The sequence below is a fragment of the Syzygium oleosum genome, unplaced genomic scaffold (genome assembly GCF_021117445.2).
Source record: "Syzygium oleosum isolate NSW1041296 unplaced genomic scaffold, Sole_v2.1 Sole_v2.05, whole genome shotgun sequence".
Taxonomy (NCBI): domain Eukaryota; kingdom Viridiplantae; phylum Streptophyta; class Magnoliopsida; order Myrtales; family Myrtaceae; genus Syzygium; species Syzygium oleosum.
The window spans coordinates 12,344,158-12,370,623 of record NW_026607489.1 but is presented as its reverse complement, the minus strand read 5'-3'; the positions used below and the strand labels follow the sequence as shown (position 1 = coordinate 12,370,623).

At 41.6% G+C, this 26,466-nt stretch overlaps 2 protein-coding genes and 1 pseudogene across 9 annotated transcripts; 2 read left to right on the top strand and 1 right to left on the bottom strand.

The window, feature by feature from the left end:
• Nucleotides 1-1,557: 1,557 nt before the first annotated feature.
• Nucleotides 1,558-2,987, top strand: LOC115678487 (protein JINGUBANG-like; annotated as a pseudogene).
• A 7,506-nt stretch (nucleotides 2,988-10,493) lies between these two features.
• On the bottom strand, nucleotides 10,494-19,028 carry LOC115665088 (uncharacterized). Of its 8 annotated transcripts, none has more exons than XM_030586973.2 (14): nucleotides 18,894-19,028; nucleotides 18,485-18,548; nucleotides 17,862-17,997; nucleotides 17,309-17,511; nucleotides 15,774-15,811; nucleotides 15,615-15,694; nucleotides 15,316-15,383; nucleotides 14,273-14,582; nucleotides 13,738-13,850; nucleotides 11,981-12,046; nucleotides 11,528-11,618; nucleotides 11,311-11,378; nucleotides 11,029-11,066; nucleotides 10,494-10,899 (listed from the first exon to the last, which is right to left on the bottom strand). In XM_030586973.2, exons 1-14 carry the CDS (start codon nucleotides 18,929-18,931, stop codon nucleotides 10,713-10,715), a joined length of 1,500 nt encoding a protein of 499 aa, XP_030442833.1. In that variant the 5' UTR covers nucleotides 18,932-19,028; the 3' UTR covers nucleotides 10,494-10,712. The 8 variants fall into 8 exon arrangements, with proteins under 8 accessions (XP_030442833.1, XP_056167270.1, XP_030442834.1 ...); XM_056311295.1 differs by having other exon boundaries at nucleotides 18,485-18,530; nucleotides 18,894-18,982; XM_030586974.2 differs by having other exon boundaries at nucleotides 18,912-18,977.
• Nucleotides 19,029-22,824: 3,796 nt separating this feature from the next.
• LOC130138149 (uncharacterized) lies at nucleotides 22,825-25,974 on the top strand. The gene is made up of 4 exons (XM_056311299.1): nucleotides 22,825-23,257; nucleotides 24,568-25,012; nucleotides 25,137-25,252; nucleotides 25,362-25,974. The coding sequence occupies exons 1-4, from the start codon at nucleotides 22,882-22,884 to the stop codon at nucleotides 25,775-25,777; spliced, it is 1,353 nt and encodes a 450-aa protein (XP_056167274.1). The 5' UTR covers nucleotides 22,825-22,881; the 3' UTR covers nucleotides 25,778-25,974.
• The last annotated feature ends 492 nt before the right edge of the window (nucleotides 25,975-26,466 follow it).

Below are 26,466 nucleotides of genomic sequence, written 5' to 3'. Positions count from 1 at the left end.
AAATCAGTCCTATTCCTGGTTCCTTGGGAGAAAATAGACCGATTCAGCGGAATCGACACAAAGTATATTAGTTTTTTTATTCAGCAAAGGCAAAAAGTATAAATTATTTTGGGAATAATCTCTTATTTTACAAGTGACATCCCTATGATAGTAATTTCATCCTACACTAAAATAACTTTCAATATATTTAGGAACTTTTGACAAAGAAAATAAAACATTTTTGACAAAAAAACACCGCCGGTTCGCCGGTTCTAGGGACAACCCGAGAACCGGACCGAGACCGGCTAGTCCGGTTCCATGGTGGCCACAGTCGATTCATGGTTCCATATACTGGGAACCGACCTTGTCCAATTCAGTTTCCGATTCCTGGATGGGAACTAACTTACCCTGTAACCGATCACTCTTAGACTGCCATCAATCATCTTCTGAGACTAAAATTCATTTGAGGAAGGGATCAGTGTCCTCGTGCTTTGTAGTATCATGCAATTCGATCGTTCCAACTTCATTTCCAATCGTCCGATGTATTACTTTTTCTATAACTTGTAACTTTCGCGCTTACTAGACTTCCACATTTCAGCAGTATTCACAAACTAGTGTACCCATCTCCTCTTATTTATGAACCACAAACCACCTCAGTCCCTTATGTTGCTTGTTCGTTGGTATCATCACATCATTGCTTACCAGAAGACACTTGCTGATCTGTCCATGTCATCACAAGAAAACATGTCCTGTCCTTTCAAGAGACCGTTGAGCAAAGTATTGTCTCTGTTTTAGTGATTACAGGATGATGCTTGCATGAGTTATCTTAACAAGTACATGCAGAAACATTGGGACAAACAGAGATCTTGAGGAAATATGAACTTGAACTGATGGTATTCATCCCCAGATTTTGATGCTGACAAGCAGTGAAAGGAATTGTTCATCATCCGGTGGCTGTCAAAGTAGTGCGAAGAGGTCGAACCATATGCTGTGTAACAGCATTACTTTCAAAGAAAAAAGGGGGAAAAAAGAGTGCATCTCACTCAACTGTCTCTCTTCCCTCTGAATGAGTGTTTTGGTTGCTGTCCATGTCCGAAAATGAAGTGAAACTAGAGACACTAGAGTTGGCCCCCTGATCTAGCTGTGTACTAACTATTTCCCTTGTAAATAAGTGGTAGGTTACACCATTATTTGATTAGAGGAAAGTCGGTAAAAATGAAGCCATTACCAATTTATTGGCCCTTAAGATTGCTGCATTCATGCACACCTTTCCACTTCAATGTTTCAACTTTCAGCCAAAACCCAAAGATCTGTCCGTTGGTTGCCTACAATTCGATTTGTTGGTGATTTTGCTTATTATCTGCTTTCTTGAGTTTTTCATTTACCTTTCCCGGATCTTGTGTTGAAATAATCTTGACCGCTTGCAATCAGCATTGCTTGAGCAAATTATAATGCTTCTTCACATGATAACTTAAATCTACAGAAGTATAAAACATACTTTGTTTATCAAACAGAATATCCAATGACCCCCCAACCCACGGGCAGAAAATAAGAGAGGGACAGAGAGAGAGAGAGATGAACAAAAGTTGACGTTTGTTTACGACATTGAAGAAGGTGCACTAACAGTTGAAGTTCCCTAGATGCCTAAGCCAACTATTCCGAGAGCTCCAACTGAACTCAATCCTGGAAAGAAATCTCACAGAGTTTTCGGGTTTGAAATTATCCTTCCTGTTCTATACTGGTATGGACTTCCACGAAAAAACGACGCTATGGAGCTACATCGATGAAGAAGCAAACAAAGTCGAGAAGCCTCTGTGTCCTTAACCAACGAAGTTCGAGGGAACGTGACAACATTCAGTTTCCCGCTGCTAGAATCTCTACTGCTTCTGCAACATCAATCCTGGTACGGCCTATCAGCCCCGAGATACTGTGGGCGATATCGCTCATTCGCTCATTTCGTAGCCACCACCATGAAGGCAGCATCATTTCTCTCGCATTATCTAAAGACTTCATATTCACGGGAACCAAGAGTTGTAGGATCCACGCATGGAGGCGCCCAGATTGCGCCGAAGTGGGTTACATCAAAGTTAGCTCAGGAGAGGTTTGGGCAATCTTAGCTTATGGGAGGATCTTGATCACTGCACAAGAGGACTACAGAGTTCGTGTATTGGGTGTTTCGGCCACAGACAACTTTCGGCCGAAGAAAATTGCCACGTTACCCCCCAAGAACTCGTTTTGCATGTTTCCAAGGAAGAGTTCGAATCAGAAACATAAAGACTACGCCTCATGTCTAAGCTTACAACCACGAAGAGAAGCTCTTGGACACTGGATCGTGGGACAAAACAGCCAAAGCGTGGAAAATCCTGGAAAACCGGTGTGTTGATTCGTTTGTGGCTCACGCAATCGCGATCGACCAAGAAGATGGTTGTCTTCACCTGCACCTCAGATGGTTCGGTGAAGATATGGAGGAGGGTTTTCGGCGAGAGCTCACATATCCTCACCACGACACTAAAGTTCCAACTCTCGCCGGTTAATTCCTTGGCATTGTCTTCATTGCCGAGCACGTGCATCCTCTACTTTAGTTCGTCCGATGGGCTCATCAACTTCTGGGAGAAGGAAAAGACCTCGCGAAGGTTCAACCACGGAGGTTTCCTGCAGGGTCACCATTTCGCTGTTCTCTGCTTAGCTACCGTAGCAGATTTGATATTCAGTGGCTCCAAAGACGCGACCATCAGGGTTTGGAGGAGAGAGGAAGGGAATTGCGGTCATGGACGGACATCATGGACCAGTGAATAGCTTAGCGGCAACTCCGGAGAGGAAGGCCACAGTGAAGGGCTTGCTGGTTTACGGTGCAAGCTTGGATCAGACATTCAAGGTTTAAAGAGTCAAGGTTCATCCCTCAGAGAAGGTGAGTCTGCAACACTCGACGATCAGTAGATGGATGATGTGAACTTCGAGACTAGCCCGGTGCTGTCACCTCATGGGTGGTGAAAAAGCTTCAGGTTTGATTTAGAATAGGGGTGTGCAAAAAACCCGGTACCCGCCCAACCCGCCCAGGACCGCCCGAAACCGGACCAGGACCGGTGGGTTCTAAGGGTTTCGGTCCGGTTCCCGGTTCCAATTTTTTGGAACCGGTGGGTACCGGTCCGGTTCCCGGTTCCGGGTGTGGAACCGCCCACCCGCCCACCCGGACCGGACCGGTATAATATATATAATATAATATTTTTAATTTTTAATTTAAAAAATTCAAAACCCTAAATCAGGATACTCTCTCACAACACAAGCTCACTCAGTCACTCTTGGTCGACGCCTCTCAAGTCTCAATCTCCGATACTCTCTCCTCTCCGACTCTCACCGTCTCCGTCTCCATCGCCCGGTCTCCGTCTCCGTCGGGTCCGCCGGTCTCCGTCTCCGTCTCTTCCATTGCGACTGCCAGGTCTGCTCTCTCGCTATCTCTCTCTAGCCGGTTGTCCTTTGCATTTGCTGCTCTCTCGATTTTCTGCGGGGTGTGGCTTCGTTTCGCCTGAATGTGGGGGTGTACGTGTGCGAAGAAACCCACGCACTTTGCTGGGCTTTGGATGTTATGCTGCATGAATTCCTCGCGTGTTTCAGTCGCATCTCTATTTCGTGTGAATTCCTCTTTCGCATGTTTCGGTGCTTCGATAGCGTCTGTTTCGTGCGATTCTCGACATGGGTTGGTCAAATTCGCCGTTTTCCTCCTGCATTTGCTGCTTTCTGGGTAGTGGGTTGTAAATGGGTAGTTTAGTTGGAGAAACTACCCATTAAAAGTCATTTACAAAATGATGCACTTAGATGGGTCTTCAGTAGCATCTCTGTTTTATGATGGTAAAACGGGTAGATATGTTGGCAAGCAAGCAAGAAAGTACCAATCATGGTCTATAGCAGGATATTTGGTAGCGAAGATGATGCTGGAGGATCCTTCGCACTTGGGAATGATTTCCCTGGAAGAGGACAAGCAGATGAAGCCAGTGATTAAGAGATCTTCTTCTTGGACTTGCTGAATAAATCCCGACAGTAGAAAAAAACACCAGAGAATCGAACAGAGAACACAAGCGAGATTAGCTTGTTCTTACGCCGATATTCTTTTGGTGATTTGCATCTTGTAGGTTTGTTTTGAACCCTTCTGAAAGTTTGGTTTTGTGTACAATAGCAATTGCTAAATTGCATCAAGCTTGCTGAATAAAAAGAAAAACATTCTGGTACTTGTGCAATTTTATAAATGCTTGCCTTGATTATGAGCCATGCTCTCGTATCTCACGAGTGATTCTCAGTTTTATACTTTTGTTAACATGATAGTAGAACTTTAGGGCAAAATTTTGGAACATCCATGCCCAAAAAGATGCTTTCTTTTACCAGTCACTAGTATGTTCAAGCTGCTGGTGTTCTAGAATTGGTATTCTTGGTATTTTATGTTCGATTAAGTTTGCTATGTTGGTAAATTTCTTTTGTTTTTTTGTGAAGTATTCAGTTGACAAGTGCTTGAGCTCTTATATGGTCTCAATGTTTTTTCACCTTCAAGCCTGGTTGGGAGGCTTAACAAGACCCATCAAGCCTACCCGTCATGATAAGTTTTATCACGGCTACGCCGTGATCGACGTCGTTTTTTTGCGTTTCGGAGTCGTTTAGATGGGTTTTCTAGCTTTAGTTTTGAATCTTGATGACCTTAAATTTTATCCGTTAATGACATGTTGCTTGATTTGAGCAGGTGATCTATTAACATGTCAATGGAAGTAGAGAAATCCTATGATGAGATAACACCAATAATTGAATCAGAATCACTAGAACATGGAGGAGGGGAAGATGACTTTGAAGAGGCATCAGATAAGGTATCCGGTTCTTGTCCTCAGTCTAGTAAGCGAAAATCAGTAGCTTGGCTTCATTTTCGTAAAGGCAAAACTGACGCGAACGGGAAACTTGAAATGTTTTGCAATTATTGTGGGACCAAGTATTTGTACCATGTTGATAATGGCACTTCAACTATGTTGAAACATTTGAGAAAGTGCCCTAAGTATCCTCGCAATATAGATAAGAAGCAAAAATTGTTTGCATCACATACAGTATGTGGGAATCAAATGATAGGGGGAAATACTAGTATTGGAAGTGCTAGTTTTTTAACGACATGGAAGTTTGATCAGGAGAAATGTAGGGAAATGCTAGTTCGAATGATTATAATTGATGAACAACCATTTTCGATGGCTGAGCATGTTGGATTTCGTGATTATACCAATCAATTACAGCCTCTCTTCAAGCATGTGTCGCGATTTACGGTGGCTAGAGATTGTATGAAGTTGTATTTTTGTGAAAAAAAGAGTTTGAAGGCTTCCTTTCATAAGCTTAATTCTAGAATCGCACTCACGACTGATACATGGAGTTCCCTTCAGAATTTGAACTATTTATGTCTCACCGCACATTTTATTGATGAAAACTGGGAATTGAACAAAAGAATCATCAATTTTGTGGTGTTGCCTAGTCACAAGGGTAGGGATATTGGGAAAATGGTTGAGAAATGCATTTACGAGTGGGGAATAGAGAAAAAAGTGTCAACAATCACTGTGGATAATGCTAGTTCGAATGATGTTGCCATTGGTTATTTGAAAGAAAAGTTTGCAAGAGATAAACTTTTGATCTTAGATGGTGAAGTTTTACACATGAGGTGCACGGCTCATATATTAAACTTGATTGTGAGGGATGGCTTAGCTGAGGTACGCGATTCTATTGCACGTATTCGTAACGTTGTTAGGTATGTGAGAAGTTCTCCCATGAGAGCTAAAGCATTTCAAGATTGCATTGAGAAAACAAGGATCACTTATAAGGGTTCAGTTTGTCTTGATGTCTCCACTAGGTGGAACTCCACTTACCTAATGTTAGACACCGCCATAAAGCTAAGAAAAGCTTTTGAAAGGATGGATGAAGAAGATATTTCTTTCTCAACTGAGCTTAGCTCCGATACTCCAACTAGTGTTGATTGGGAAAATGCCATTATTCTTTGCAAATTTTTGAAGAAGTTTTATGATGCAACCAACAAGATGTCTGGGACTTTGTATATCACTTCAAATGATTATTTTGAGGGAATAGCTTCTTTATTCAATTATCTGAAAGAAGCGGCGAAGGCTTTCGATCCTAGGGTGAGAGTTATGGGTGCGAAAATGAAAGATAAGTTTGACAAATACTATGGGAGTTTTGAGAAAGTGAATATGATGGTGTTGATTGCTGTAGCATTGGATCCTAGAAAAAAAATGAATTATGTGAGGTATTGTTGTAGACTCATTTATGATGATATTGCAATAGTTGATGAGATGTTTGACAAGGTGAAGTTCGCCATGGAACGTTTGTTTAAATTTTATGAGAAATCTTCTCTTGGGTCTTGTGATAAGAATTTGGGTGGTCAACTTTTGAGTTCTACTAGTGCTGGTAGTAGTTGCGATCCTTATTGCGATGAGGGAAATGAAGGGGAAGATTGCGGTTTGGATTTCTACGTGCAAGAGCCATCATATGAAGCCTTTCTTAATGAGGAGAAAAAGAAGTCTGAGGGCAACTTATCTGAACTCGATCGGTATCTTAAAGCTGAACTTGAAGAGGCTCGCGATCTTGACATTTTGATGTGGTGGAGCATGACCGGTCAAAAGTTTAAAATTCTATCTTTGATGGCTCGGGATATTTTGTCTGTTCCTGTAACTACTGTTGCTTCAGAGTCTACCTTCAGTACATCTGGTCGTGTGCTTGATGGCTTTAGAAGTTCTTTGACTCCTAGAGTCTTGGAAGCTTTGATTTGCACTCAAGATTGGTTGAGAGCGGTTATCGAGCCGATTAATATTGAAGAGTGCATCGAGAATGCGGAAAAGTTTGAGTTGGGTAAGGCCATATCTTTTCATCTTGTAATTTTTTCATATATCTAATGAGTGAATGCTTTATTTAATATCTTCTTTTTATTAGATATGGATCATGTTAACGTGGAGATTAACAGTACATAGAGTTTACAAGTTGAAGCGAAAGGAATATATGTGGTGAGATTTTTCAATAATTGTTTGATTTCAATTTGTAGTTCTAATTTATAACTAATGTTGTGTGATCATCTGCATCTATACGTATTGTTGTTTTGTTTTCAGGAGGTTGGAACTTGGAGTTTTAGAGCACTCAAAGCCTGAGAAGTTGTTTGCTGCTTTTATTCATGCGTAAGTTCATATTCTTCAATACAAAGTGTCTGTAAATTGTAAACACTATTATTTCAGACTTGTTTCATCTATACTTATTTGTTTTCAGGATGTTGGAACTTGAAGTGAAAGAGCTCTCAAAGCTTAATAAGTTGCTTGCTCTTTTGATTCCTGAGAATAGGAAAGTTGTTGTTGTGTTTACTTGCTGACTATTGTGAACTTGTGGCAAACTCCCATGTGTGATATATAATATAAGCTACGGATGTATTTGATGTGGAGCTTGTGAAGTTGTTATGCATGCTTGTCGTAATCTTTGATTGTCAATCAATTTGATTGAGATCAAAGCTTTCCTTCTGTGAAATCCATACCAGATCACTAGCTATTGTTTTTCGTTCTGAGTTCTGCATCTGAAGAATTTCTGCGTCTGCGTCCGCTTCGAAAAATTTCAGCTTCGCATCCGCTTCTTAAAATTTCTCCGTCAAGCGTCGAATAATTTCAGCGTGCGAGATCAAAGCTTTCATACGTGAAATCCATACCGGATCACTAGCTATTGTTTTTCGTTCGAGTTACGTATTCAAGAATTTCTGCGTCTGCGTCCGCTTCGAAAAATTTCAGCTTACGCATCCGCTTCTTAAAATTTCTCCGTCTCAGGCGTCGAATAATTTCGATTAATCGAGTCTCGAACTTAGATTATATGGGTCTTCAATAATGTATTTACCAGCTTGTAAAGTCTGAAAAACTTCCTTCTGAGCTTTCATAATATATATACATTCCTGGAATAGAATAGTTCAGAATAAGTATCAGATTTACAATAACATGGAAGGTTTTGTCAACTTCAAAATCAATAGGAGTTTTCCTCAACAACATATTCCCTTTGTTGACATTTGCTAGCGATTTGGTCGTGAAAATGCTAGTCTTTCTGTGAATTTCCTTACATCTTGTGGGTTGCAGTCTTGTTATTGAAAGTGCTCGTCCCGCTCGCTGCTAGCCTTTTGCCGCTCGCCACTCGCCGCGCTCGGTCCGATCCGAACCCATTGGGTCGGTTGGTCCCGGGTTAAACCTGGTACAAAAAATGAAATAAAAAAATTATCGGTTGGTCCCGGGTTGACCCTGGACCGGACCGAACCCATTGGGTCGGTCCGGTCCTCGGTCCTAGGCTCAATAGGGTCGGTCCTCGGTCCCAAAAATTGAAGACCAACACTGTGCGGGTTGGTCCTAGGGTTAGGGGGTGGACCGGCCCAACCCGGACCATGCTCACCCCTAATTTAGAATAAGCCTACTCGATGATTGTCGTGGAACTTTCGGGAAAAGTGCCAAAAAAGTCCTAAACATTTTGCATTAGTGCCAATTTAGTCCTAAACCTTTTTTTGGTGCCAATTCAGTCCTAAACCTTTTGCATTGGTGCCAATTTAGTCCTAAACCTTTTTTTGGTGCCAATTAAGTCCTAAACCTTTTAAATTGATGCCAATTCAGTCCTAAACCTTTTATTTTTGTGCCAATTTAGTCCTTCCGGCTAATTTAGACCGGAATTTGCCTACGTGGACGCCTGCCGGCCGGCGGCCGGTCACCGGCGCCGACGTGGCGCCGACGTGGACAACTTTAATATTTTTTAAATATTTTTTTGAATTTTTATTTTTTTTCCTTTTTTTTCCACTTTTTTTTTTGGTTGTCTTCCTCCTTCCTCTCGGCCGGTCGCCGGTCCGGCATCGCCGAGGCCGAGGCCGGCGAGCTCGAGCTCGCCGGCCACCGCTGGCGGCCTCGCCCGACGAGGGCGGCCTCGCCCGACGAGGGCGAGCCTCGCCTTGGTCGGGCGAGGCTCGAGCCCTCGCCGGGAGGCCGCGGCGAGGGCGAGCCTCGCCATGGTCGGGCGAGGTCGAGCGTCGACCTCGCCCAGGATCCGGCGAGGTCGAGCCTCGCCCGACCAAGGCAAGGCTCGAGCCCTCGCCGGAGGCCGCGGCGAGGGCTAGCCTCGCCATGGTCGGGCGAGGCTCGACCTCGCCGGATCCTGCGAGGTCGAGCCTCGCCCGACCAAGGCAAGGCTCGAGCCCTCGCCGGAGGCCGCGGCGGGCGAGCCTCGCCATGGTCGGGCGAGGCCCGACCTCGCCGGATCTGGGCGAGGTCGAGCCTCGCCCGACCAAGGCAAGGCTCGAGCCCTCGCCGGAGGCCGCGGCGAGGCTCGCCTCGCCGCGGCCTCCGGCGAGGGCTCGAGCCTCGCCCGACCAAGGCGAGGCTCGCCCTCGCCGGCCTCGGCCTCGGCCGGTCGCCGGACCGGCGACCGGCCGAGGAAGGAGGAAGACAACCAAAAAAAAGTGGAAAAAAAGTGGAAAAAACGGAAAAAAATAAAAATTCAAAAAATATTTAAAAATATTAAAGTTGTCCACGTCAGCGTCACGTCGGGCGGTGACGCGCCGCGCAGCGTCCACGTAGGCAAATTCCGGTCTAAATTGGCCGGAAGGACTAAATTGGCACAAAAATAAAAGGTTTAGGACTGAATTGGCACCAATTTAAAAGGTTTAGGACTTAATTGGCACCAAAAAAAAGGTTTAGGACTAAATTGGCACCAATGCAAAAGGTTTAGGACTGAATTGGCACCAAAAAAAGGTTTAGGACTAAATTGGCACTAATGCAAAAGGTTTAGGACTTTTTTGGCACTTTTCCCTGGAACTTTCTATGTTATTCCCATTGTTGAATTTTGGATGTCCGCTGTCTGGTTCGAGTCACGTCTACATGACTTCGCTTTATCATGTTTTGGACCGATTGATAGCATGTCGATAGATCATTTCAGAACTTCTAGCCTCATCAAAGGTTTCGTTTCCATATTCGTACTCTCAACACTATTGATTATCTAAGCGACCTAGTAAGAATACCATCAACAGCGTAAATAGGAACTCGTATTCTCCTATCAAGCCCCGGATGGAGAAAACCGATTCGACATGAATTCCGAGGATTAAATGTAGCCCACAGCGGGTTTCGTATCTTTCCTCATGTACATCTAGTTCAATAATTTCGTTTTCACGTATTCAATAGAATCATTCTCGTTAGGAGAATTGAGAAGTCGGTAATCAAATCCAAGTTGCACTTCACTTCATGACAATTTCATAAAGCATCTTTTTAATAGACTTGGAAGATCTTGAGCAAATTCTCGAATTCACTCCGGTGAGAAAAATCTTCACAGCACGTGTAGTGTGACATCATATGAACTTTTCCATCTGTTTACGACCATGAAATGCATATTGTATGAATTGCAACTTCCTAAGTCAATTGTAGCCGACTTTTATATCTGCTCAGTACAACTCTCTTGGAAGGGACCAACCAGAATATTTAGAAGATTATCTTATAAAGTTTAAAATGAAAGGGCTGCTTTCACTTATCCAGAAACTGGAGAACAGATAATTTTCAACAGCTACATATTCCACATCACGTCAAAGAAAAGCTACACTTTGGAGTATCATACACAGCAAAACTTAAACAACCGCGAGAACAAAGTGCTAGACCACCTAAGAATCGTTAGCTTTCTCATCTCCTGATGGCATGAAATATCAGTTATACAGAGAAAGTGAATCAGTCCAACTGCATGCTTTCTGGGAACAGAATCGAAGCACAACAGTGATAATAACCGTTCTCATCGAACGCAAACCTTTGCGAAAGATGAGCTTCACGAAGGAGATAGTTCCCCCATTCCTCGGATCCATACTGTTTGAATATCCCTCTCGCATCAAATGAATCCACCTTTCTAGTCCTCCTCTTGCTGATTTAACCCCAAATAGACACGTTAGCAAAAGACGTAGTGGTGTATTAAGCATTAGATAGTTAACAAAACGACGCCATAAAACTTATGAAAGGAAAGGAAAAAGAAAAAGGATGACGGCTGCACCACCTTTTCCTGTGCCTGGCATTCATGAGGGTGGCATGCAACTGCAATTCAAGGATGCAAGCGCATTAAGACTCTGCGCTCATGGGATAAGCTACATAAAATTTGACAGCTCTTTGATTTGCTATATGTTTTTGGAGACTCTTTTCAAATGCTTAACCCTCCTACAAACTCAAATAACTTTCCTTGCACATCTGTCTCTGATGAATTGTTGTAATATTGCAGAGATCCATCATGCTACCAGACCCCCAAAACATACAGAAGGAAAATAAAGGCCATAGAGAGTACCTTTAACTTTTGTTTAGCATCTTTCTCTAACACAAGTCCTGCCTCAGTATAGGCATCAATAATAACTTCTAAGAATTGTTAAGGAATTTGAAGAATCTCTGATCCAAATAGTCAATCAAAACATCCAGCTCGCAGCAAATTTTCCCCCATGCATTACATAAGGCCGCAGATATGGGAGAAAATATTGATAGGGCTTGGACACATCAGAGGAGGATACGACAAGCACGTAAAAGTCTGCCCTCATTTCCAATCTCTTCTATAGGAGCATAAAGAACACGGGCTTTGGCCACAGAACCTCTCATGCAGTCCTACAAGGAACAGAAAGAACAAGTTCTCCATGATCATGTACTTCAAATGCCACAAAAAAGGGATTAAAAGTTGCAAATTAACTTCTACAGTGTTTCGTTTTCAAGGGCATACATTCGAGCAGGCATGCAACATCAGCCGTTGCTCTCTTATTGTAGTATGAATATTCTTAACTTCACATCATGCAAGCTACCAACAGCATAAATAATTAAAAAGGCTTTGCAGAAAGATCTTGATATATTGTTTAAGACGTGAGTAGGTGCTTTTGACTGGAGGGACCTGTGAAAAAGTTGGGAGAATACTTGAAAGCATATTATTATGCTGTGCTTCATAATTGACAAATTCAATTTCAAATGAACCTTACCAGTCCCTTAAGCCTTATGAAGATGGGACGGTTATTCAATGCATCTCTCACTTCTGAAGAGATATTCTGCATAGAAAATGTAGTGATTTACTTGAAGCACGTCAAATAAGGAGATAGCATTGTAAATATTCTGGGATCTTTAAGAGGAAAAGAGAGAGAATCAATAAAGACTACACCTTTACTCAATTGACTTTATTAAAGAGTACATAACATGACTATTTATAGAGCACAAGAGATACCCAAAACCCTAATCACCTTAATTGAAACTCATCTACTAACCACTGACTAATACAATTAGATATACTTCAACACTCCCCCTTAAGCTGGAGCCTTTAGCTTGCAAATAACAAGTGCAACTTCCTTCAGACATCTGTGACTAAAGTTTTGTGTAAACCAGACCTCATATGACAAATTGAATGTAATCCACACCTTTCTCTTCCTCAAGCAATGAAGATTAAATTGTGTGAGAAGCCAACTGAATGAATTGTGGCAAACTGAATTGTGTCACCTCACGGTGCTCAAGTCTGGCTGCTCAATGAAGTGTGCTGGACTCCGGTGCTCACAGCAGCCTGGAAACTTCACGGCGACTTCGCTCGTCAACGACACTCACAATCGGAGATGGATGATACTCACAGTAGAGGTTGTTGAGGTTTCGACAGACCAAAATTGGGAGATTTCCAGTAGCTTTTTTTTTTTTTTTTGCTTATAATGAATTGAAAACAACACAAGCCTAAAACCAAACCAGCAACCCACAAGAACAGAGAGCTTCACTGTTACGAAGGAGCAAAACCGATGACTACGTTTGAGAAAGACTGAGGACATCACTGAATAACAACGAGATACACTATGGAAGGAAGCTCGACCAGCAGAGGAGTCGCGAATAGAGAGCAACAAACAACTCTTTTGATGACAAACAGTGATGTCATCACCGACCACATGGGCTGACGATGATGAACGATGGGGAATGTATTGGCTTCGACAAGGATGACAGAACCTTGACAAAAACAAACATTGAAAACAGAGGGGATATGCTGGCCAAGAACAAAGGCGGAGGATGAGCTTTCGATGACACCAAAAAGCAGACGGAGATGCCAGAGAATAGTGGCCGGCGAGAGAAGTGGACAGACCACAATGGAGAGCTCTCATGACCGACAGCGAAAGGTCTAGCAAAGGATGGCGAGCATCAAAGGACTACTCAGACCTGATGATGACAAACAGAGGAGGAGATGCAACTCTCCAGATCTGGGCGACCCGAGGATAGACGATGATGGTGACGTGACCGACTCAGACGAAGAAGATGATAGTTAAAAGAGAGTGGTGGGGCAAATTTGAGTTGATCAAAACCCTAGACTGATGAGAGAGATTGCGAGTCGCAACCTCAGAGAGCAGGAGACAGGAGGCACAGTGTTGATGGTGTCGATCGAGGAAGGTCGAACCAAGAGCACGACATTGACGAAAGAATAGACCTTTTTTTTTTTACTGACAACAAGAAGAAACAGAACCTAGGATTTTGATTTGGGTGCTCTCTCTCGGTGGCTCTGATGCCACGTATATACTTAAGGATCTTCAAAAAAGAGGGAGAGAGAGACTCGATGAAGACTACATCTTTACTCAATTGACTTGATAACATAAGATCGCTCCACATAAAGAGCATAAGAGAGACCCGAAAACCCAATTACCTTAATTAAACTCACCTACTAACCACTGACGAATATCAATATACTTTAACAAACATTGTGTTGAATTAAATGATATACCTGCAAAACCTCAGCAGCAGCAGCAACCCGATCTTTGTTCCACAACTTCAACATGAGTACAGTTAAGTGGAATGTTTTCGGCTTAATAAATATGGATCTGTCAATTCCCAAGTCTGAAATATTAGCTCAAGTGAGTATAATTATAGCACATTTGGAGGGAAACATATAGAGAAACAAGAAAGGGTCAAAGAATTATAGATAAAGTAATTTCCACTTGAAGAAGATGCATGCAAGACTCAGTTCTAAGAAATACATCCTATATGTCGACAAAACAAAAACAAAAGGTAAAAGGAGGAGGAGGAGATATCAAAAGGGCCCCAAAGCCACTAGTGTAAAAATCAGTAAATTTTCACAATTAAGAATGAAAGATAGCATTACTTCACCCTCGATAAAGATAGGGGTCTGAGAGTCTCTGGGCATACATGTATGAATATGTGCATTTTAACATGAGTTGCCAATAACCACAACAACCCAACAAAAGGCCAACTCAAACTGCTGAGACCCCTGAGCATAAGAGTGGCGGGCCTTTCCTTACCAGATAATGAGGAAGAAGTTGTTACTTTTGGGGGGTAACTAACAATTGGTATGCTGGTGATGTCGACCTTAACTTGTTCCTTCCCATCTGCAACATCAAGCTTGACTGCAACATTCCTCGACTCCTGCTCACTTTCTTCCCCTTCAGAGTTGTCTTCACTTGAATCCCTATCTACGATTTCATCAGCAGAAGAATTGCCAATACCCAGTATACAATTTTGGAAGTTGAAAAGCTTGTCAACCAATCCAGGGTGTATTGCCAATGGAAGTGAAACGAAATGAGAGTAATCGAGACTTGGGCTTTCGACTACCTGCAATGTGGGAATGTCAGGGGATATCAAAGATCATCATGCAAGGTCCCACAACAAAAATTTTTCTGTATTCAAAGAAAAATCTCACACGTGACTATGCCAACTCATTGGACCATACATTTTAAAAAAAAGAATTATAAAGATGATCAATTACATCAATGGTTATGGAACTATACAAAGTTTATGGACTAAATTACAAAATTTGGGTACTAAGACACTAACCATTATTAAAAAAAACAGAGGAAAGTAATATTACTAGAGATGGACGAGCAAATTACTGTCAGAAAGTTCAAGTTTGTGTAGCTTTTTCACTGAGTAACTATCAATAAACACTCAAGGACGACTCACTGTTTCATCATTTGGAGTTGGGGATTACATACATTGAAATGGAGAACCGAATTATGTTCAAACTTCACAGATCTTCTCAAGTCACAAAAACTCAAAAGTTCTTTAAGGACTAGTGGCATGATGCATAGGCTCATAAAGCGATTACCAGAAGCACTTCACCTGCTAATGGAACTAAAACGCAAAACTTTTACAGCTAATTTGGCCAGTCAACTTCAATGAAACTGATCCAACATTCTGCTATAAGTTTGAGAATGCTAGTTAGAGGTAAAACTTCGACATTTTCAATAGATGCTCACTTTCATGGATTAGTTTATAAGAAATACTTTATTGCAAATATTATACTCAAAAAATGCAAAACTCTGTTAGAATCACCACAACAACTTACCTCACCGATTATAATTTGAATCTTCTCCAATGCACTATTCACAGCTTCTCCGGAATCTCCTTCAATGACTGTATTAAATAACCTTGGGGAATTACCAAAGATTGTAAAGCCAAGTACAATTAAAAGACAATAAGAATTCACAATCATGAAATGCATTCAGAGACAGAATCACTCGACAAGTAGTCTAAAACGCGATCAGGTCATATACACCCAAACTAGTAAAAATGAGTGTCTGTTCGAAAGCTCAAGGAAGTATGAACACGGATGTGCATCCATTCTATCTTGAACCAAAATCTTACCAATGTGGTCATCCTTCCTTGATGAAGGAAATATAATTTTAACTTTCATCTCCTCCTCAATCTTCTTCTGAGTAGATCCTCTGATGAATAAAATAAAAAATCTTAAGGGACTAAGGCAATGAGTTTAGTTTGAAAAAATCATGCATCATAAATCTATACCCTTTTCCTTTTACGAAACGCATTAGTGAAGAACCTACCTGCATAGAAAATGTAAAGATGAGATGACATGTCAAAGTAAAAGACAAATGGTTACAAGATTTTAGATGAATGTTCTCAGACAAACTAACATGACCGGCGGTGATATCACCAATTAAATCAGCTCAAAAGAAGTATCTTTCAGACAACATGAAGTCAAACAAGTATCTTTCTTCAACTTTAGCTTTGTCAAGACTTACAGACGTATTTTTGTAATTTTTCAAATGCAAAGCTTTGGCGTTGTCTATGATGATTGCATAGGCCCTTGCTTAACCCCTAGCTAAATCATTACTGTCACGAAAAATATAACCCACCCACCCACATCCCCCCTCCCCCAGCCCCAAAAAAAAAAAAAAAAATTTGTTCTTGTGTTAAGTTTGGCTTCACCAAAAAAATAATACCACACACAAATAAATGGTTTATGAGTTTTTATAGCTTCAATAATTCTTGTAAGAACTTTTACATACTAGGCGTTTCGTTTTTTGCTGCAATAAGGAAAATGATCATGCGGCCAACCTCATCTAATAACATATACTAGGTTGTTGTAAGAACCATTACTACTTCCTAAAACTATACTCTAAAACAATGTTTTCAAACCTGGACCAGACCGGCCGACTCAACCGGTTGGACAGGGAACCGGACCAGGTCCAGTCCAGTCCTTTTCATTTACCCCGATTGGTCACAACCGGTGTTGACCCAGTTCAAATGTTCAACTTGGTGAACTGGCCACATAGTTCGACCGGATCTTTGACCAATTTATTGACTTGGTGAAACAAATATTTAAGTGTTATGCCCCCTGACCCTTTGTAGGAAAGATGCCTTAACCACTGGAGTAGGCGTTGCTTTTAGAGTAAATCGGCATAACTAATATATTTATATTGTAAATTTATTTGTAGAATCTCTAACTTTATTGACCTGGAAGTTCAGCTGGTTGACCCGCGAACAAGAACCTAGACCGGTTCTTTGACCAGTCCAGGTTTAAAGACATCGTCCTACACTCTTCCATGCATATGGGATTCCATTATCGATGCTACACATATATGATGGTGCAGCTTATTGTTCAGCCAAAGAAATGAAGATGATAAAAGTATGTTAGTATCCTAAATACTAGGATCCCGCAAACTTCAACACTTAATACTGAGCTAAGCAAACAAAACCAGTTGATAAATGAAGATAGAGACAGAACGACCATTTCGTTCTTTCAGCACTTTCTCCACCTTAAGTTGGCACAGGATTCTGCAGGCCAAGGATCTTGTGGGACAAATGTACACTCGCAACTCTGGCTCATTGCATCTCCCATGGAAAGACTCGCGGAGATATACACATCACAGTTCTGTCAAACAGTCCTAAGAGATTCAACTTATTGTAACTTGGTTATGCTACAGCTCATGTGCACCTTATATCCTACTTTTAGCAGGAAACACTAGATCATTTAATCTATGAAAGCGTGAAAAACCAAATATGCCTTGCAAAGATAAGAGCAAATTAACAAAACTTACCTCAACTGAAATACTATGCTTTCCTGAATAAAGTACAGGCCCTATATCTGCACCAACTCCTGGAATGCTAGAGCTGATAGCTGATTCAGTTATATCAGTTTCTGCTTCAGCTACATCCTTCTCAGCAATTGAAGGTTGGGCAATTATGCTCCCATGTACTTCTTGAACTTGAGTACCCTCCGATTTGATTGTCACATCTTTAACTGTGAATTCAGGCAGACGAGCATCAACAAAGATTGTCAGTATTACCTTCAGAGCCTACTCCCTACTAAATAGACATGCTAAGCTTTATGTGCTGATATTCTCGCAAAGGGGTCTTGGCAACATAGCCAAATTATCATGCGACGGTTGAAGCAAGAATGGTGCACACTTTGAGTAAGGAAAACTTTAATGAATGGCAACCACATTAACATAATGGTTGGAAAGAGTTGCAAAGGACAAGTCAATTCTGACTGCTTTTGAAAACCAAAGGTTCTTCAATCAGCTTATCCAAAACCAAATCAAGCATACCATACTAAAACAAACAGAACGACTTTTCCAGTAAGGAACCAACCTTCAAAACAAGTAGCTTGAGTAGAAATTGGTCTCCATACGAGGTCAATTTTTTTCCGCTTCTTTTTCTGCTCCACAGAACTCTGTGAATCCTTTTTGTCCATTGTCCAGTCGCAACTCACGCCGTAATAAGCATACTGTACATAATGCCATCAATTGGCATTAGAAACTGTTTAAGAATTGCAGCAGAGAAACCTAGATTTCCCAGAACATGAAATGATAAGCAAGATGTGGCCAAGACAAATTAAATTCGAGATGAAAAAGTATATAACTTCCATATACATAAGTGCACATGCTACAATCTTGGATATAAGCTTCCACATTTCCACACGCGCGATTGGGTTAAACAGAAATTTAGTTAACATAGGTGTCAATTCATCCACCAACCAGGACAAGGTAACTGAACATATAGAAGTACAATTCCTGCAGTTCCGTAGACAGAACTTTTGACCCAAGAAACATCAATAAACGGACACCTCAAAGTTCTGCGCTCCGCAGTAACAAATGCTACTATTCACTCCCTACTATTGGTTAAAAATAATCACCCACTATCCAGCTTCTGTCAAGCATCATAACTTCTTCCCCCAATATTAAGGAACAAATAAAGAGTAAAAACTTCTGTACCTGAAAATTATTCACAGGACGTGATAGCACATATGAGCTCGTAAGCCTTAGCCCGCGATCCAATCTGCGGAAACAAGAAACAAAATCATGTGCAGAGCCTTCAAATAGATGAAGTTGAAAAGGCACAGCTGGAACTGTCAAGTTATCAAGCACAAAATGAAGAAACTTTACTCAAATTCGAAAATGCAGCGCTTATAAGAGAAACACCCATCATTCCTCATTCAAATCCCTTGTCAAATATATGTGTGGGACCGAACTTAGCAGAGTGAAAACCCTCCATCAACTATCATTCGACGACATAAAGATCGCATTTTTCCGGTCAAGAACAACGTGGGTCGCTCCAAATTTCCATCAAATATCATATGACGAGAGAAAGCGAAGAAGAAGAAGAAGGGAAGATGGTGGTTACCGAAAGAGTGCGAGAGACCTGGAACAGCAAGCGATCATTCGCGAAGCCTTCGTTGCGTTAATCTGCGTGCTTGGAAAAAGGTATGGCAGGGCAGGAGGAGGATGAGAGTGGCTGCTGCTGGTGTCACTCACGTGCCGTGCCCTGTTCGAAGGATTTTTCGTTGCGATTTTGATTTTGGGAATTCGGATTGTGACGGGGACGATGTTAACAAGAATTCCTATTGATTTCGAGAAAAATAAAAAGGGAAATAACATGAACGATTCATGCAGTTTGACCTAATATGTAACGTGATCTATGAATTCTGAACTTTAAATTTGTTCAATATAATCTCTGAACTTTTGGAACATGTTCAATCCGGTCTTTAAACTATACTTGAACTCGAATTAATTGAAGGATAATATTGAACATTTATGTACAGTTCGGGGACTAAAGTTAACAAACAAATTAAAAGTTCAAGAACCACATTGAATAAATAAAACGTTGAATGACTACATTGCACATTGAATCAAAATGTAATGATCATTTGAAAAGTTAAATTTGATTTAATAAAAGTGAACCTCTTCTTATTTATTAACGAAATGAATCTCTGCAATAAAATGAACTAAAATTTGTTCGCGTATTGCGCGGATTATCATGCAAAATACATTAAAAATGGAACATGAAAACCTTTAGCATTGAGTACATGATTATCTTAAGGTATTATTAGTTGCAAAAGATATAATAGAATCAAGGGTTAATACCACGAAAAATCCTAAACTGGTACACTTGTGACACATTTACCCCAAACTATTTTTTTGACAAAAAAAAACCTAAAAGCTGATACACCTGTGACAATTTTACTCGAATTATTTTTTGACTACCAAAAACCCCAAACCAGATATCAGTGACAATTTTACCCGAACTTACCACAAAAACCCCAACGTAGTACGTATGTGACAATTTTACTCGAATTAAAATTTTAATATTATTTTTTATTTTTTTCCGAATTTTTATTTATTTTTTATTCTTTTCTTTTCTTTTTTTTTTTCATCTTCAAACCTTGGCCGGTCGCCGGTCCAGTGACCGGCCAGAGGCCGAAGCCGGCGAGGGCCGCCCTCGCCTGAGTCGGGCGAGGGCCGTCCTCGCCCGCCCGGGGCAAGGGCGACTCTCGCCCGACTCGAGCGAGGGCGGCCCTCGCCGAGATCGGGCGAGGGCCGCCCACTGCCGGCGTCCGGCCACCCTCGCTCGACGCCGAGATCCGGCGAGGCGGCCACCGCTGCGTCGGGCGAGGGTCGCCTTGCCTGGGCGAGCGAGGACGGCCTCGCTCGACGCAGCGAGCGGGTCGCCCTCGCCGGATCCGGCGAGGTGAGGGCCGCCGACGCGCCGGCGATGGGGGCCCTCGCCGGATCCGGCGTCGGGCGAGGGCCGCCCGACGCTGCCGAGGGGCGGCCCTCGCCCGATCCGGCAAGGCGACCCTGCGCCGATCTCGGCGAGGTTGCCTCGCCGGATCTGGCCGTGGCGGCCCTCGCCGACGGCGTCGGCCAGGCGGCCCTCGCCGACGCCGGCGGGCGGCCTCGCCCGACAGCGAGCGAGGCGACCCCTCGCCGGCTTCCGCCTCTAGCCGGTCGCCGGAGTTGAAGGTGAAGGAAAAAAAAGAAAAGAAAAAAGAAAAAATTCAAAAAAATAAAAAAATTAATATTAAAAATTAGTTCGGGGTAAAATTGTTACATGTGTACCAGTTTAGGGTTTTTTGTGGTATGTTTGGGGTAAAATTGTCATAGGTGTACTAGTTTAGGGTTTTTTATGGTCAAAAAAATAGTTTGGGGTAAATGTGTCACAAGTGTATCAGTTTAGGGCTTTTCGTGGTATTAACCCTAGAATCAAATTACAAATCAACTAATTACTATAAAAATAAAAATCACAAACACCATATAAATATTATAGCATAGATATTATATAATCTTCGAAACGCATATAAACAACAGATTTGTGCTTTGTTTGGTTTAATGAAATTCAAAGGAATGGAGTGGCCATAATTGCAATTTAATGTTTGGTAGACACTTTGGAAGGTGGAATCACCATCTTAGATGGAACGATCATTCCTTGTAGTTTTGGAATTGCCATTCAAGAGTCGAACCCAAGGAATGGTGATTCCATCCCCACCCACTTATAATTAACAAAATTAATAAATCACTATAATAATTAACAATTAATCAATTATAATTGTTATTATCAAGTTATATTCGTGAATTTTGGCAATAAAACAATAAACAAAATGTTACAAATATATCTTGATATCTTACAAAAATAATGAATATTTTTTTTATCAAATGTAAGTTATTTTCAATAGATTATAATGGATGAACGATATGCTTTGTAGTACGATTGAATTATTATTCTATAGTAAATAATAGTATGATTAATATTGAATAGCTGGCGATTATAATTTAAGTATCAATAATTCTACTTTTCAATTATTTGTGATAATTAAAAAAAATATTGTCAATAAATTACGAGTAATGAATATTATTATTATTACTCAATAATTGTTAATTATAAATTATATTTAAGAATTCAATTAATTTACTATAAATAAAAATTTCTCATTGAGCTCTATTCCCACAACATTTTTTCTTACAACCAAACAGAAGAATACTCGTTTCATTTCATTCCATTCCCATCAGTTCACCGGACAAGATATCGGTTCCAATTTTGATTCATTTCACTATGCAAAACGTAACACTATTATCGAAGACATATTACGAATTGCCTACTCATTTAGAGATTTTCTTTTTCGAGTCATCTATGACGTTTTATTTGCTGCAAAATAACCTATCTCGAGTTCACATCGAGGTGGAAAAATCGTGCTTTCAACTCGAATCCGGCAAACGGATTCATCCATCTCATGCACACGTGGAAAGTTGAGAAATTACCAAAAAAGTCATAAACCTATTCCAATTGTGCAAATTTACTTCTCGATCTTTTTTTTTGCCAATTTAATCCTAAACATTATACATTTGTGTCAATTTATTCCACCCGGCCAATTTTGATCGGATGGAGCTGACGTTGACAATTTTTTTTTTACTTTTTTAATGTTTTTAATATTTTTTTTCTTTTCCTTCATTTTTATTTTTTTTTCTTTTCCTTATTTCACCCACTATAGGCAATGAGCAGTGCCTAGCGAGGGTCACCGAAGCTCGCCAGCCATTGGGCGAGGGCCACAAAGCCTCTCGCGCTGTTGGCGAGGGTCTCAACCCTCACTTATGGCTAACGAGGCCTTGGTGAGGTTGGCGTCGCCCGCGAGGCCACGGCCATTTACATTTGCCCCAGTTAGGGTTTGACGTTTGGTGTTTCTATTGTTCCTCATGATGAATGGATGGAATTTTTACAGGCTCGGTTGTGTCTTTTGGACTGCAAAAGACGATTCACAAACTCCGCTCTCTAGCTTAACCGGCTAAGTAGGTTAAGGTATGGTAGAAGCCAAAGCTTCCGCACGCCTCGCTAGCTGCGGGGCAAAGGCAGCCAGTGACCTCGCCCGCCACTATGGAAAAAAAAAAAGAAAAGAAGGAAAAAAAGAAAAAGAAAAGAAAATAAGAAATTTGAAAAAAAATATAATATTATCAAAAATTATTCACGTAAACGCTTGCCTGCTAAATTTGAATGGATGGACTGAATTGACATAAATACAAAAGATTTAAGACTGAATTGGTACAATTGCACTAGGTTCAAGATTTTTTTTTTGGTAATTTTCCTCGGGAAAGTTCAATAAAAAAAAAATGCTTGGTTAGAGATAAAGCTTTTCTAGAAAATGCTGGTGATTTCTTCAATACGAATGGGGTTGAAATGTAAGAAAGATATGAAATTCTCATCCAATTATGCGATTTAGAATAAATCTAGGGGTTTGATTTAAATTTAGACAAAGATGATTGAAACAATCTAGAGAGAGAGAGAGACACATCACGCTGGCACACTCGAATCGCTCACTTCTCTCCCTCTCTCGCTCCTCCCCATGCTCGAGCGAGTCCTCTCCATGCGCAGACCCTCGCCGCACACCGACGACGGCGAAGGCGGCGGCGGCGGCGTCGGCGGCGGCGGCGGCGACGGGGACGCCGCCTCCCTCGCCGCCGACGAGTCCAAGACCAAGAAGCAGAACCGCGCCTCCATCCTCGCCGCCAGGGTCACCCACCACCTCTCCAAGGTGAACCACGTCTGCCCCTGGCCCTGCGTCCTCCTCTGCCTCCTCGCCCTCTTCCTCATCCCTTCCGCGATCCGCCACTCCCGCAACATCGTCTGCATCTCCGACCCCTACGACCCCGTCTCCCGCGCCCGCTTCTTCGGGTTCGACGGCCTCGAGTCCGATTTCGGCTCGCTCGGCGTTCCTTGGTGTAAGTCTCTCTCGTTTCCGATGGGTTTTTAGCCTCGCGAAGGTCGCAATTTCGGGGGAAATTGCGGGATCTGATCTGGTTTGTCTGAATTTGGATCGTCACTTGCTTTTCGGTCTCGTGTTTGAGCTGAAGTGTGATTTGGTCTTGTTAGCTTTTTCAATTTTTGAGTGTGAAAGTGGGATTGGTTTGATTGCTGAATCTAAGAGCAAGGTAATGCATAATGTTTTGGTCTCAATTTGTGTGTATGTGGAAGCTCAATTTTATAATGCCCGTTCTTGGTAAATTGTCTTCCAAATGTGCAAAAATGTGGCTTGAAAGATGATAGAGAAATGAATTTTTGAAATGTCCAAGTAGTGCCTCTGGTCGTTGGACCGTCATTTAAGTGTTATGGACTAAAACGCGGTTTAATTTGTTGCTTCTCGTGTTATCTCATCATGAATCTCGTGCCTAAGGTAATTCCTGTGCGCACATGGGAAATGTAGGAGATTTGGTGTTGATTATTTGCGTGTCTGCATAATCTACCATCATCACATCTAAACTGAACTCAATTAGATTATTTTGATCTGCCGACGTTTTCATCAATTTACTGTGACGAGAGAAATTTGATGTGTTTTAAGGTTGATGAAATTTGCTTTGGTGTGCTAGCTCCGTTGCAGTTTAATCATGAATGTTGTGCTTGGTTTTATTGTGCAGTATCGGATATCGAACCGATGAAATTTTGTATCTTGATTGATTGTGTAGTAAACGCCACTATTCCGTTTTTCATTGAATTTGGCGAATAAATTTTTATGTCGAAGTTTATACGAGTTAATTATGACGAGAGCAATCAAGGTGCTGCTCCTTTCTGCTGCTTACTGCTCAGGAGCTTCTAAAGAATTGATTGATGCAGTGTGAAGTTATCATCCTCAGAATTGAATTTAGTGTAGTTCTGGCTTTTGATGGAATACGCAAAACTGGAATATATGATATATAAGGTCTATGCTGCTAGTCTGTAATTATGCATCAGTAGTCATCGGTGTACCTGCATCTCTTCTTACACATGCGCATGAAATGGCAGGCACTTGAAGGGGAATTTATAAGTAGACAGAAGTTCACTTGATAAGCTTTAAATTCACCTGTATTGCACTCAAATTGGTTAAATTGAGCTGGGATTAAGAAAACCCAGGCCTGCAAATATTTTCATTTTCAGCTTTTGATTTATAGATTTACTCAACCTTTGATGTCCCGCCGCTTACAATTTGATGATTTGTTGTTTCATAGATGAATTTAGTTGGAGTACCTACTCATTTGATTTTTCTACTTGGTAAAAGGCAGACCGAAACATGGAAAAAATGTTGAATGGACATCCAAGGATTTGCTCAAGGGGTTGGAAGAATTTGTACCTATATATGAAACCCGACCAATCAAGAACAACATGTATGGAATGGGCTTTGATCACAGCTTTGGCTTGTGGTTCATTGCACGGTGGCTTAAGCCAGATCTCATGATAGAGAGTGGTGCTTTTAAGGGTCATTCGACTTGGGTCTTGCGGCAAGCAATGCCAGATACTCCAATCATTTCACTTTCACCCCGACACCCTGAGAAGTACCTGAAGAAGGGCCCCGCTTACGTTGATGGTAACTGCACGTACTTTGCTGGGAAGGACTTCGTTGATTTTGGAAGCATGGACTGGAAAACTGTGATGAAGAAACACGGAATCACTGATCTCAGTCGTGTTCTTATTTTTTTCGACGATCATCAAAATGAGTTGAAAAGGTATAGTGTGACCTATTTCATTTGAATCCCTATCCTTTTGGTTCCATTCGTGCTAGAGAAGCTAACTCTTTTCATTGCAATCGGATTACCTGTTATTGCTCTTGTACCTATCTTTCAATTGCAGGCTCAAGCAAGCACTGAGAGCTGGCTTCAGGCATCTTGTTTTTGAGGACAATTACGATACTGGGACTGGTGATCATTACTCTTTAAGGCAGATCTGTGACCAATTTTATATTACAGGTGCTACAGCTCTCCTTTATCTCTTATTGAACTAGAGAATTAGGGTTCTCTTCATTTTGGGATAATCAGGATTAGTTGTTGATTCCCTTTGTTGTGCAATGTCTTTCAGGGGGTGGCCACAGCTGCCTTAAGTTTAGCGATGAAGCCAGAATTAGAGCGAAGAGAAAGAAGTTCTGGGAGAAGGCAGTGGAAACAGATGAATTATGTGGTCCTGGCGAAGCTTGGTGGGGTGTTCGAGGCAATATGCGCGATAACTTCAACCACAGTAATGAACCCATCTCCTACACACAGCACTTTCAAAACAGCCGATTCCTCGAGTCAGTGCTTGACATATATTGGGAGCTCCCTCCCGTTGCCGGCCCTTCTCTCACACATCAATCGCGATATGATCCCGCTCGCACCAGCCCTCCGATTGTGGAAGATGGTCGGTTTCGCTTATTTCAGCGGCTTGGCTTGACGGGATTCGATCGTTCTATATTTAACGGATACACTCAGATGGTATATGTTGAGGTGTCAAAACAATAGTCTTAACACTGATGAGAGAATACGGTAACACACTGCCTTGCCTTCTTTCTCGAGACTTGACTCGTGTTAATACTAGTTAGGCTTGGTTTTTTCACGTTGCTGCAGTGTTAGTTATTAGGTTCATTTTACTTCTGCTGTATTCTCTATTTCCAGTTCTCGGAATGGTCTGCCGCAATGAAATGCTTTAACATTCTTTCTCTGGCTTGTTGGTGCTGTGGATTTTGGCGACACCCTAGAATTTTACATTTGAGTTTGATGGCCTGGATCCTTGATCAAGGCTGTAGATATGAGGAGAATGTGCCGATATCCTCATCGGAACGATTGAATAATTGGAAGATTAAATGAAGATACATCAGAACAACACTGCACTCTTCTGATTCTCCACTCGAACGGAACACGTATTTCAGTGGAAATGTCAGTAACCATCAAATCAGTACAATGGCAGTAATCTGGAATCCAGACCTCGTGTATGTATTTTGAACGCTAGTAACAGAGACACAGAAGATTTCAGCCTTCGAGACTTGGCCCTTCGCCTTCAATGATGCAAGTGAGGATCAAACCTCTCCATTCTATTACTTATCGAGATGGGTTTTAGAAATCAGGAACCGTCTCCCGAAACAGGAGGAAGAAAATGGAAGAGAAGTTCCGGGGTGTGAATTGAATTCAGACTTTGTTCAAATGGCAACTGG